Below are 14616 nucleotides of genomic sequence, written 5' to 3' on the forward strand. Positions count from 1 at the left end.
ATTCTGGTCTAAAATCTGCTGATGGGCTCGAAATTCAACTTTGTTTGTTAATATTTTTAGTATAATGATCATGAGATTATTATTTTATTTATATAAGTAAGAAAGATTATTCCTCCTTAGTTACTGCACAGTGGTGAAGCCTGCTGGAATGCGGTTTTTTCCCCACGTAATCTCTCTGATTGCGTGGAGCAGAAATTCAGCAGTTAGATGCAACTCAGGTATTAGAAATTCGGCAGCAATGTTGTTTGCTCCTGGAAACATATTTTTTCCCAAGACAAGATTTGATACCTGTTACTATCTCCATTTTGAAAAAGCTTAGCTAGATATATACAAATTGCATGCAAATGCTAGTTCCTCAACTGTATTTACGTGTTCTAAAATACAAAGCCATTTTCAAATTGTACAAGAACAGGATTTTATTCATTTATCAAGAAAACGTACAATTTTATTCCGGACATAAGATTCATTCCAAACACTTCCAACGTACGATTTGTGTTTTTTAGGCCACGCTACTTCTTTCCGATCTATTAGTTATGAAATAAGGGTTTTGTAACGGTTTTTCTGAAATCCTTCTGTGAATTTGTGTCAGTCTTTCATAAAATATTTATGAAAACTTCTTTTCAGCATTCTTTTGTATATAACAAGGTTCAAATAACAAATCATATTTTCTTGCTCGCCTTTGAATATTTACTTAGCAGGTGGAGGAAAACACCACAAAGCTTTATTTCTTACATCAACAAAAGACTTAAATCCACAACAAAGGTACAAAAATAGCCTTGTCTATCGCAAAAAATACATTCGCACCTTTTAAAATTGTATTAACATAGAAAGAATGGCCTAATTCTGCCACGAAACATCAGCTTTGAATAAAATTCATAAATATATCAGCAGGACAAAGGAAAGCTCATTTTTCATAGTGACAAATTCTAAAAAAATCAGGGTTTGATGTGATGGACATTGTTTCGTGAATTACACTATTCAACAAGTCACGTAAAGGCGTAATAAACCAATGTTGTATCGTATAGGCTAGGATCACGGCACATGACTCTACACCCATAAAAATTAAAATAAATATTGTATAGTCCTTATTCTGAATTTTCTAGTGTTTTTTTTGTTTATATATATTTTCATATTATTTTTTATTACTACAAAATAACAATGATTATTATACTACGCATATTTTATACATACAGTTTAAAACACTATAAGTTACATACATTTATCGAGTACGTCCTCCAACAAGGTGGTCAGACGGATATCAAGCGCATCCAGTACAACTCGACTCAGGTTGTTTAAGATCTGATGCAATGAAATTAATTACAGGAGGCCTATGTTCAGCAGTGGATGCCAATGTTGAGCAGTGGCTAATGATAATAATACTAATGAGCTACATGGTGCTTTTATACAGTATGATGCAAAAGTATGAAATAAATTCATTATTACAGAAATAGACGACTTAAAAACTCTTAAAACACGTCAATTTTAGTTTAGTTTTTAAATGGCCACCAATTGCTATATATGTATTATGCATCAAGTCGTCAATGTTGGCGTAATGACGAATTCGACAATTTTTTTAAATACAAGCCGAGATCACCGGACACCTCATATGAAAGGTCTCCTAATCGCCTTCTCAACGATGTATTATTCGAATATTTATTTCTGCTGTCATTTACTTATAGTGACAGTCTGAAACTGTTGTACTCGTTGTTTCCAAAATCTACATAGTTCAAAGTTTTCTGTATAACTTTGGGAACATGAAATGCCACCGCTACGATCATCTTCTTCTTCCTATGCCGTCCCCATTAACGGAGGTTGGCGACCACATTTTTAAAAGCTTCTCTGTCTTTTGCAACGTGGAATATGTCGTCTACAGTCATGTTTGTCCAGTCTTGAATATTTCGCAGCCATGACTTCCTCTTTCTACCTATTCCCTTTTTGCCATCGACTCTACCCTGCATGATGACCTGCAGAAGACTATATTTATTATTTTTCAGTATGTGTCCCAGGTATGCAGTCTTGCGTACTTTTATCATTCTCAACAATTTTTTGTCTCGACCCATCTTTCTCAGCACTTCCTCATTGGTGACCCTGGCAGTCCATGGAATTCTCAACATTCTCCGGTATATCCAAAGTTCAAAGGCTTCAATCTTCTTAACTATTTGCGATTTTAGTGTCCATGTTTCTACCCCGTACAATAGTTGCGACCAGACGTTATATTCAACAAACCTCAGTCTCAGCGCAGTATTCAGATTTTTGCTACGATCATACTTTATAATAACGTACTTAATAATTTTGAAGGGAACTTTATACAGGGAACTAGACATAGGTTTAGGCAGGAAAAATGGTTTAAGGAAAGACTACCAGTCTTGAAGAAGGTCACTGTTCATTTTTACTATAAATTGCAAAGGATTTTTCCTGCATGTTACCATAATAGTAAGGAATGGCTTAGGACTTCCTATTATTTTAGCTTTGTTAATAGCCTTGTTGATCGCACCATAATTTTTATTACATTAGGAAAAGCTGTGGCCTCTAATCAGAAACAGTTGTATGGCAGGTACTTGGAATACTCTTGCAAACCATCAAAAAATATGGTAACAGTTAAATTTATGTTCTGTCCTCCTGCGGCATCAGATAACAACACAATTTCCAGTTCCAACACAATCCAGTTAGGATTTTTCCGAACTCCTGGAAGTATGGTCATCGAAAGCTGGACCCATTAAAAATATAAAGGTTTAAAAATTTAGGTATACAGGCGCATTCTCAGAGTGTCTTGGCCTGTTCGATTAACAAATAAGGCAGTACTGAAACGACTGAATATTGAACTTTATATATAAAGTATCTTTACTATACAGAAGAAAAATCCTGATTTTCTTGACCACGTCTCTAGGCACAAGATAGGAGTTTCTACAGCTTATAATACAAGGAAAGATAGTTGGAAGACAAAGCATGGGACTTCAAAGAATTTCTTGGCTGCGAAATGCCCGGTTTACAGCGTCCTGGGCCTTCCGGTTCCCAGTCTCCATTCACGTCTATCGACCCAGTATTCTGGTCGTATTTCTTCCTCTGAAATTAAAATTAAATTAATCCTCCATTAAGCCATGTTGTTTTCGGTCTTCCTCGTTTTTTTCCTCCTTACCAAATGAGCTGTTTTGCTGTATTCCTTCTATGATGATAGTTGTTCTGTCTATGCAGCTGAACAAGTGTCCCCCTCTATAGGTTATTACATCATCACCATAAGATTTACCTCATCGGAAACATTTATAAATCTGCAGATATAAAATCAAAAATCGTAGATCATGTCCGTTTATTTATCATTTATATATAAGTAACGTTATCGTAGTATTTATGTATTACAAACAGATTTTTTGACAGTTCTAAATTTTGTATATTTTTTGATATATATTACTAATATATTACCCATTTATATATTTTATATTTATTATACCAATTTATATAATTGCAGAGTTTATTTATACCAAAAACGTGTTTAACTAATTATTTCAGTAATTATTATTTTTTGAGATTCTTATTCGAACCTCACTTTTGCAATGGTAAAGGCATATTTACTGTTGTAAATAAATAAATTATATTTTTATATAATTGTAATAGTATTATTATTTTACGGAAACATTTTATAAAACTAGTCAATAGATGGTACCAATATGTGGAATTTAATTTACAGTAATCATTCATTACACAAACGTTTCTTTCTATATAAATTAGAGCTTGTAGCTTATAACAATTCACAGTTTACATTGATGCTTTTTTATGTTTTTGATTCGGAAATAAAGTTGATCAAAAGTGCTATTAGTTTTACTTTTACTGTAGCAGTTTGCGATGCAACAAATATTACCTACTAACGTTTTGAACAATAATTTTAATGTATAATTATGAGTTATAAAAACCTTACAGTCATGACAAATTTGGCTATATGAGCGCTTTAAAAGTGACGTATATCCCTTCCCATAAGCTGCACAGAACGAATAAACAAATCAGAAACGAAATAAATACTTTAGCTAGACAAATAAAAAGAAAAACTGGCAGAGCTTCTCAAAACAGATGTAATACGACTTCTACTAAAGAAAAAAGAAATATAAAGAATGATCAGAGGAAAAAGAAAAGAACTGACCAAACTCATAAAAACTAAACACATTCAGAATAAAACATGGACAGACTACTTTCGATGCCTATTTGCTAAAGGTGACGATAATAAACCAGGGGATATAATAGAGGAAATTAAAATATAGAAAATCACCAGAAGAGGGCAGATCTGTCCAAACAACTATTAAAACTCACCCAAAAAATAATAGAACAAAACAGAATTCCTTAATAATGGAGATCAAACATCCTAATACCTCTTTTCAAAAAGGGAGACAAATCGGACCCGAAAAATTACAAAGGAATTAATTTATTATACTCAACACGATATAACTAGTTACGGAGATGTTGAAGAAGAAGTACGACAACAAAGCTAAAAAGCAAGTAAAGCGGCGGGATCTCTTAATGACACAATCTGAAAGAACAAACATCTAAGACAAGACACAAAAACAATAATCTATAAAGCAACAATTAGACCTATATTAACATACACGGCGGAGACAAGACCTAACACATTAAAGCGAGACGACTGCTAAAAATAACCGAGATGAAAATATTCCGACGAATATCAGGGAAAAGTCTGTTGGATGATGAGGATCGAAAACATAAGAAGAGCATGCAATATAAAAGACATAAATGGATGGGTGACAAAACGAAAATAGGAGTGGAACGAACACATCTGTAGAATAGCAGAGGACAGAATAGTACGAATAGCACGAGATAAGTCACCAAATGGACGAAGAAGTATTGGCAGACCAAGAAAAAGAAGGTGCGACAATTTAAACAATTTAGGAGGCTAATATTAAAGAAGAAACGGGCTTTAAAGCCTACATACAAGAAGGAAGAAGAAGAAGAAGACTAAGCACTAAAATTAACAACAAAAGTGATAACAAATAAACTGAATGAAATTATAACACTATCAGAAGAACAACAAGGTTTTAGATCGGGAAGATCATGAACTGACGTTATATTTATAATGAGGCAACTGCAAGAGAACTCATTAAAATACAACAAACCGGTATACCTATGTTTCGTGGACCTTAAGAAGGCATTTAATTGGATCAAATTAAAGGACGTTATACACTTATTGTACGCAAGAGAGATATCTCTAGGAATAATCAAAACAATCGAAAATATCTACCAAAATAACACAATAAAAGTAAAAGTAAAAGAAGAACTAACTGACCCTATTAAAAATGGCAATGGATAAGACAAAGAGATTCCCAGAGTACTCTATTATTCAACCATATTATGGATGAAATAATAAAAAAAGTAAGAAATAAAAAAGAATACCAAATGAGAGAAAAACAACATAAAATAATCTGCGATGCAGACGACGCAATACTACTCTCTCAAAGTGAAGATGATTTACAACGTATGCTGCATCCATTTAATATAACCGTTAGAAAGTTTAACATGTTTTTTTTTTCAAAAAAGACAAAATGCATAGTTACAATAGCAAATTTACTTAGATGTAAAGTGCAGCTGGAATGTCAGATAATAGAGCAAGTGATGTAGTTTAAATATCTAGGATTCGCATGATTTAGCTACGAAAAGCTCGAAACAGAAGTGGAAGATCAAGTAAATAGGGCAAACAGAGCCGCAGGTTGCCTGAATAAAACAATATGGAGAAATAAAAATATCGGGAAAGAAATGAAAGGCAGTATTTATAAAACAGTCATCAGACCAATAATGACATACGCGGGAGAATCACGACCTAATACAGAGAGGACAAAAAGGATTAGAAGCAGCAGAGATGAAACCACATGGTAAAACACTATGGAACAGAACTAGAAGTACAGATATATGACGTAGATACAAAGCGGAGAACATCAATGACTGGTTAAGAAATAGAAGAGTAGAATGGAACGATCATATAAGCCGAATGACAACAGACTAGTAAAGGCGGCAAGTAAAGATCAGTAGGAAGACCACGAAAACGATGGAACGACAAATTACTGGAGGCATATTGAAAAACATACAGAGTCTACATAAAGAAGAAGAAGAAGAAAAAGAAGTCTTTAACGTTGAGCAGAAAAGGTAAATCTGCTAGACAAATAAACTTTCCGCGTAAATGTGTATAGCATTATGAATTATATCAAAATTATTTACTCTAAATAGCTTCTTATTAATACTGTAAAAAAGATCATAGAAGGATTCTTTTTAATTTAATTTAGAAACTACTGGTTTCATATTTTTATAACTAGAACGAATTACTTTCCTACTTCTTATGCCTGACAGTAAAGTAAACCATTAGCTGTCGAGTGTCTTCTTCTTCTTGTGCCACTCCTATCAGAGATCAGAAATCATCAAGGCCATCCTGACCTTGTTTACAGCTGACCTAAAGAGTTCATTAGTGGTACAGTCGAGTATCTAGCGATAATCAAAAACAGTTGCAAAGACGTGAAATATACTGTAGTAATAATTCTTGTTATAATAACAAAGAACAGTTACACAAGAACGATTGGTGATGTTTATATCACGATTGGTATTTTAATGATTCTACTTTATTTTTATGGCTTTTCTAATACGTCCAAGCCTATAGAAAAGCCTTATTTTAATATCAGGCCGCCCATTTCAAAAATAATGAATATTCACCCCTGTAATAATAATGATTGACACGCAAGCGATTTCGATCGTAGAAAATGCAAAATAACCGTTATTTCTAACAAAGGGTTAATAAATGCTAAATGTGTTGTTAACTTTAGACGTAGCGTTATTTTAAAGTCTTTTTACTATTCATCAATTTGGTTTATAGCCAGCTAGGGCAAATGGTTTATTTCTCCAATATTTTCGCTGAAGGAAACTTACAAAGTAAAGTGATTTTTCATACGCTGTTTTATATTAGTTTAATATATTGTGATAAAGTGTTGTAGTGAGGAGCAATACTGTTTTTACTTTATGGTAAGTATTGAAACTGACAATTGCCAAAGTATAAGTGCGCAAAAAATGACACAGTGCTAGTCAAAAGTCCGTTCCCCCCTCGTATCTTGTGAACGGTTATTACTATAATAGTGCAATTTGGAGGGTGGTAATAAACAGATGTAGGCTTCTTAACTAGTCATAACAGGTGACGTAACAGTGACAGATGACGTTATAGCGCCACTGTGCAGATAGTTTTAAATGGGAGCTTATAACATGTGATACCTCGTTTGGAAGGTATTGAAAATGCCTATTCAGTCATAATAATTTTGTTTGAGTTTAAGCTCATTTTGATTAATAAATTAAATAAATTGTAGCTTCTCATTTAGTTAATAAATATTTAACAACCAGTTTTTATATATAAAGATATATAGAGATATAAATGAAAATGTGTACATTTGTGCAATCGATTTTGAAAAGGCCTTTGACAAAGTCGAACATAACAAAATGCTAGAAATATTGGAAACAGCTAGATTGGACGATAAAGATCTACGAATAATTACAAATCTATACTGGCATCAAGTGGCAAGAATAAAGGTTGAACAAGAACTGTCGGATGAAATAAATATAAAAAGAGGAGTGAGACAAGGCTGTATATTGTCGCCTTTACTTTTTAACTTATATTCGGAGGAAATATTTAAGGAAGCCTTAATGGAGATAACCGAAGGTATTATTGTGAATGGAGTAATCATCAACAATATTAGATATGCCGACGATACCTTAGTGCTTGCTAATTGCGGAGAAGACCTTCAAAATCTAATGAACAAAATAAAACAGACTTGTGATCAGTATGGATTAAAACTCATAGTTAAGAAAACTAAATATATGATAGTTAGCAAACAAAATGATATACAGGATGACAGTATAAAAGTCGGAGATGACACTCTGGACAGAGTAGAGAAACTCGTGTATATCGGTAGTAATATCAATGAGAGTTGGGATCCAACCGCAGAAATTAAAAGCCGAATACAACAAGCCCGAGCTGCCTTTGTAAAAATGAGAAACGTACTTTGCAGTCACGATCTTAGCACTGACCTTAGAGTTCGAATGACATCTTGCTACATCTTTCCTGTCCTGCTGTATGAAGTGGAAGCGTGGACTCTAACTGAGGCTATCCTTAGACGCTTTACAGCCTTTGAGATGTGGCTATACAGACGACTACTGAAAATAAGCTGGGTCGACAGAGTTAGAAATGAGGAGGTCCTTAGATGGCTGAACCAAACAACACAACTGGTCAATATAATAAAGAAACGCAAGCTGGAATACTTCGGTCACATTATGAGACACCCTGAAAAATATGATCTTTTATTACATCTGACCATTCAGGGAAAGATCCAAGGTAATCGTGGTCCTGGTAGAAGAAGTACATCATGGCTGATCAAATCTAAGGCAATGGTATGGAAAATCAACTACATCGTTATTTAGAGCTGATGTCAATAAAGTCACGATAGCGAATATGGTAGCCAATATAATATCCAACGATTTATAACGGTCATGGAACTAGAAGAAGAAGAAGTTTTTATAGTAAGTGTTCAAAAAAGTACTCCATTTACTTTCTGATAGTAATGCATCCTATTTCTAATCTCTTGCTGTACTCGTTCAAATATGTCAGGGGAAATTGCCCTACATTCTTCAACAATTCGTTGTTTTAAAATGTCAATATTGTCGGGTGCTGTAGCGTAGACTTTAGATTTGAAGTATCCCCACAAAAAAATTTAATGGTGTGAGGTCCAGTGACCGAGCTGGCCATTCGGTCGTACCTCGTCCTCCAATCTATCTACAACGATATTTCTCATATAGGTAACGTCCATGATACTATAACTAACAAGATAAGTCAACGCGCATGTTCTTGCATCTTTCTCGCACAGCTGTGACGTAATCCCGAGACAACTTTAATGATGCCAAGTTAAATGCTCTATGTGTTTCTATCCTGTGTGCTTAAAAACGTAGTGAATGATATTTTTATTTATTCATTGATGTAGTAAAGACTTTCTATATTATATGGTTATATAAATTTTGTGGTGAAAACATTCAGTTTACTGTGTTAATATCACCTAATTTATTTATCGTACTCAACCTCCTCTCGACTACCTGTAGCTACTTTATAAAGAAGACTAATTATTTGGTTGCCATAATGTACTCTGCAGTGGTGGGTTGTTTAAACAATTATAATAAAAAAAGTAAAACTTTTTCGAAGTGCTGTTTTTTTGGTTTTCCTAGAGACAAACAAATGCGTAAAGTATGGGTCTTCAAGTGTTTTCAGCGAGACAAATTTAATGTAGAAACCGCTAGAATATAATCAGAACATTTTACAGAAGCTGACTATTGTTTAAAAGAAAAAATATTGAGATTGCCTGACAAACAATGGAATATTACTACTAATAGTATAATTAATTATGAAATTGTCACTGAAGAGATCTTTTCCTCAGCTTAGCTAAACCTTCCTAGTGGTGATACAGAAATTAACCCTGAATATTTAATTGACAGTCACCAAGATTTTATTAATTCGAATATAAAAGACCTTGAATGGGATGTATTGGAAAATTTAGCCGGATTCATTGCATTTAAGCTACAAAAAAAAAGAAATACTTGGATATATTCCGGACACTAACGATAAATCGTTTACTTGGGTAAACCACGTTTCTGAGGGTGGTTTACTCAAACCAACACTGGAATTTGTTACTAAATGAGTGAACTGGAACATATTTTCGTAGTTATAATGGCGACACATTAAAAATAACAAAAAATTATTTAAAAAACTTAATAGAAGCTGCAAAATATGTAAATGTTAGCAAAGACGTAAAATTACTTTTTTTAGATGTAAAATGTATTTTAAAATGCGAATTTTAAATAAAAATATTAAAGATAATTACAACATCCGCAAGAGAAAAATTACAAAGATTGTAAAATAAATGTCTAAATGATATTCATAAAGTCTCAAGTATGACCCGCTTTTCCTTTATGGTTCAAATTCTTTACATTTTACTTAGCCTTTTATATTTAATTTATGTTTTGTAGCAATATTTATTTTGTTTGTAATACACACAAACAAATCGTAGATTCATATATTTCTTTAATTAATTTTACAAATTACTTATTAATTTTCAAATTACGGTTTCACAGAAATTAACTAGTTATGACTTCTTAGTGCAAGATATGGCATCGAGGTATACTTACCGTTAACCGTTTAAGTTTCGAAGATGTTCATTACAGTAATGGATACAACGTTGCCATATGATGCATCGTTAAAATAAGATACACACAAGTCTCCTGGCTTTATCTCGCTATGACGTCATGCGCAAAGTCGATTAAAATTAGAACGGCAAGTGAGCATATCTTGTTTATTATAGTATCATGGGTAACGTCTTACTACACCATAATGGTGTACAGGAGCACCATTTTGTTGAAACGTTATTTCCAAGTTGCCGAATTCATTTGGTTTATCCTCCAGAATTTCAAGTATTAACGGTTCAATTGCATTTTGTGACACCGGTTAAGTTAGTATTAAGAAAAAGAGGCCGAACTATGTGGTTTCCCAAATTACCTGCCCAAACATTTATTTTTTTTTGAAAATTGAGTATGTGTTTCACGAAAGACGTGAGGATTTGTGTCACTCCAATACCTCACATTGTGTGTGTTATTATTTCCATTGAGAGAAAAGTACTTTTGTCACTAAAACAAATTGTTTTTATGTAATCGGGCTGTTGGTTAATTTTATTGGACGTATTTTCACACCATTCTAGTCTGCGGTCGAGGTCATCATCTGAAAGGTGGTGCACAATTTTTAATCTGTATGCTTGAAATTTGTTTTCAGCCAACACTCGGTGTACTGTCTTTTGACTGATTTCATAGATAGATGCAACTTGTTTTGTAGAAGAAGTAGGGTTCACTACCATTTCTGAAATTATTTCATTTTTTTGTCATCACTAATTGTTAGTCGAACAGATCGTTTGACATCTTGAACACTACCTGTTTACTGTTTACCTGTTTACCTGCATGAAAATTATTTCCTTATTCACCAATTATAAACAGAGCTGCTACTTTGCCTGCTACAGTACAGTTATATTAAAAAAAAGGGTACAAGTATTAGAAAGAGAAGTTAACGTCATCCTATTTGTGTAAAACCGGCTGGGATTTTTGGAGGTTATCAAATGTCACAGGTTATTAAAAATATAAATCATTGGCGTTGAGCATTAATTAGACGAAACCATTTATTCAACAATTATATAAAGAATAATTTTAATGACTGTTACAAATCGAATTTAGTATTTGGTGATAGAACCGTCTGCTTCTATAACTTTATTTAGTCTATTTGGCATACTTTGAATTATATTAGATATCATATTTGGATCAAGATCTTCCCAGCACTCTAAGATTGTATCCCACAATTGATCTGAATTTTGTGGCATAAAATTTCTTTTATATATTTTTTTAACAATTATGCCCCAAATGTTTTCAATTGGATTTATATCTGGACTGTGCGCAGGCCATGGCAATACTTCCAGGTTTTGCGTTTGAAACCAATTCCTTACGGCATGGGCAGTGTGGACTGAACAATTATCTTGTTGATATATAAAAGTATTATGAGAATACAATTGCTCAATAGAAGGGAGCATTACGTGTTCCAAAACGTTAATGTAATTGTCGGCAGTAAATCTTCCCTCTAATCGCCAACAAACACCAGGTCCATGTAAACTAATCTAACCCCATACATTTACAGAAAAACGTCCAGATTTATTATGAGAGTGAATATATCGTTCTTCAAACCTAGTATTGGCTGGACGATAAATACGGATTTGACCGTTATAGGTCAACTGAAAAGTCTTTTCATCAGTAAAAATAACGTTCCAAAATTGTGGGTTGCGGTAAAATATAGTTTAGTGCAAATATTACTCTTGCTTGCCGATGTTCAACAGTTACTAATGGTTTTTTAGCAGCTGGTCGGTTTTTAAATTCAGATTCATTGATCCTTCTGCTTACAGTAGGTTGGGCACCAGGAAATCCCGTATGAATCCTTGAATCCTTCGACGTCGCAAATGGATTATCTCTTAAGAATTGAACTAAAGCAGCATCTTGTTGAGGAGTGGATACTTTGGAACGCCCTGAACCAACTTTTCTTTTTATTGATTGTTGTTGGACCCATCGTTGTTTAATTCTGAAGACTGTTTTTAAATTTCTATTATAGAAATTTGCTAGCGCACGAATTGACCATCCTTCTTCCATTTTCGTAATTATTTGAGCCTTTTCAATCTCACTTAAATGACGAGGCATATTAATTTTTTATTGTACGTAACGTTAAACCTTCTATCAAATTAAACGTCTTTGACGTCTATGAGTTGCATTTTTGATCACTTATGACATTTGATAACCTCCAAAAATCCCAGCCGGTTTTACACAAATAGGATGACGTTAACTTCTCTTTCTAGTACTTGTACCCTTTTTTTGAATATAACTGTACGTACCATCCTGCATTTGTAAAAATTTAAAAGTCTCGTTAAACAATAATTAAACTAAATATTAACTAAGAATAACTAACTAAAAACAACTTCACTAACCTTGAATTAACTAAGCTAAGCAGAAACAGAAACTAAATATTGAGCTATAAACGGGTTTGCAAACTAAATACAACTAGAGAATTGACAAACGTCAAATAACCAAATGCGGACTTTTTATTAATTAAATGCCAAACTAGAATTTTAATATTTATTTCATTTATTCGTTAAAATTATCTTAAATATAAACAAAATTAGTATGGTTGAATAGGTATATTCAAATAATTTTAATTTTGCAATTTAATTAATAAATATTCTAACGTTCGATTCTGGTTAATTGTGAAAAAAGTTGAAAAATACCCATCGAGTTAGAATCTATGGAGAAGCTATGAGCATATTAACGTGTGTATTAAAAATGGCGTAGGTAGGCATGGCTAACGGTGATACCAATATGGCGGTGGGATCATGGCCGGACTCAATAATAATAAAACTACTATAAAAATATGACTAGTTATTCAGAAGATTTAATCATAATCTACAAAGTGCAATACATTTTTAATAAACGATGATTTATTTATCCCGCGGTAAACACTAAAAACACGATATATTATACATAAAGATAAATTAATACAGTTAAATACTATTAATTTATTCTATGGAGTATGGGCCATTACTTTGTTTACATATTTGTATACTAACCTGTAGACCGTTATTCCTGAAGATTTTTTATTAAAATTGCACTATCACAATATATTATTACAGTTTCTATTAAAGTATTATAAAACTAAAAATATTCGAAAAACAACAAACGTAAATAAACATATATGATCTGTCAAAAGTGTCAAAACAATATGGCCGAAGTGAGGTCGTTTTTAGTCACGTGATGCCCTCTCCATAGATTCTAACTCGATGAAAAGACCTCAACTTTTTGACAAGTTACCAGAGGCGGAGGTTTTTTTTATTTTATTAATTAAATGCGAAACTACAATTTTATTATTTATTTAATTTATTTATCAAAATGAGCTTAAACTCAAATAAAATGGATAAAGGTATTTTCAATACCCTTCACACGAGATATAACTTGCCGTAAAGTCCTATTTAAAATTATCTGTCATAGTGTCGCTGTAACGTCATCTGTCACTTTAACGTCACTTGTTATGACTAGTTGAGACGCCTACGTCTTTTTATTACATTTCTTCAAATTTCACCATTATACGTGTAACCGTTCAAAAGATACGAAAGGGGGGGAACGGACTTCTGACTAGCACTGTATAATAAAGCGTAGTAAAAAAAGTGCTACACCGAATATGTCCTGAATAATTTTAAAATAATATTTGGACACCCTCTAGGCACCCCCGTGTATTTATTACAGCCTTAAATTGCGCAGCTAATCGCTGACTTGCAATGAAATTTGTAGCAAAAATCCCATAGACACGCCCACGAAGTCCGTACAATTCGATCTTATCTGAAATTTGTACCTATTAAAATGGAAATTGAAGCCAGCTTTCCTTATATTTGCGAATAAATTTTCTTGACTACAAACCCGTATAGATTCTCTCGAGATTTTTGTTTACCTTAAAACAAAATAAAGGTATCTGGAGAATGGGGTTTTCAGACAATCGAACTGATTCGAGATCCGTCTGATTGAGTGCTCAAAATAGAAAAAAAAACTGAATGGTTTGAACTGGAAAAGCTCATATGTATGCAATAGGAGTAGAGTTCCTTTTAGGACGTCTTAGGAAATTTAAGAATTGCCAATACTTATTAAGTAAACGTTGTCTTTATGTCTTTTGTTCTTCTGTACATTTATTGAGGTTTTTGAATTGGAAAATATCATTCAGGGCAAAAATTATCAGACAACTGCCAGATTTCCATAAAAATTTTGGTAATATCCACTGATACATAATTCTGTTTGTGTATTTTAGATCACTACAACGTATTATGGAATATTAAGAGAAACAAAAAAATGAAACTTAAAGATTGCTAATATTTATTTCAATGCATCACAAAAATAAGTAACGTAGTATTTAGACAAAATATGTAATTAATGTAACAAAAATCTTTAATATAAAAAAAAGTTTTACCACAACAGACAATGAGTTTT

General features: G+C 32.9%; 2 protein-coding genes across 6 annotated transcripts in view; both read right to left on the minus strand.

Moving 5' to 3' along the window:
• rdgA (retinal degeneration A) overlaps positions 1-14616 on the minus strand; it is a 604783-nt gene that overhangs the window by 321806 nt on the left and 268361 nt on the right. The gene's annotated exons all lie outside the window — the stretch shown is intronic.
• Positions 11851-12291, minus strand: LOC140433943 (uncharacterized). Its single transcript, XM_072521928.1, has one exon. It carries the CDS (start codon positions 12289-12291, stop codon positions 11851-11853), a length of 441 nt encoding a protein of 146 aa, XP_072378029.1.

This window comes from Diabrotica undecimpunctata, chromosome 1 (genome assembly GCF_040954645.1).
Source record: "Diabrotica undecimpunctata isolate CICGRU chromosome 1, icDiaUnde3, whole genome shotgun sequence".
NCBI classification, from domain to species: Eukaryota; Metazoa; Arthropoda; class Insecta; order Coleoptera; family Chrysomelidae; genus Diabrotica; species Diabrotica undecimpunctata.

Coding starts and splice junctions, on each gene's coding strand:
- LOC140433943 (XM_072521928.1), bottom strand. CDS start 12,291: ATGCCTCGTCATTTAAGTGAGATTGAAAAGGCTCAAATAATTACGAAA.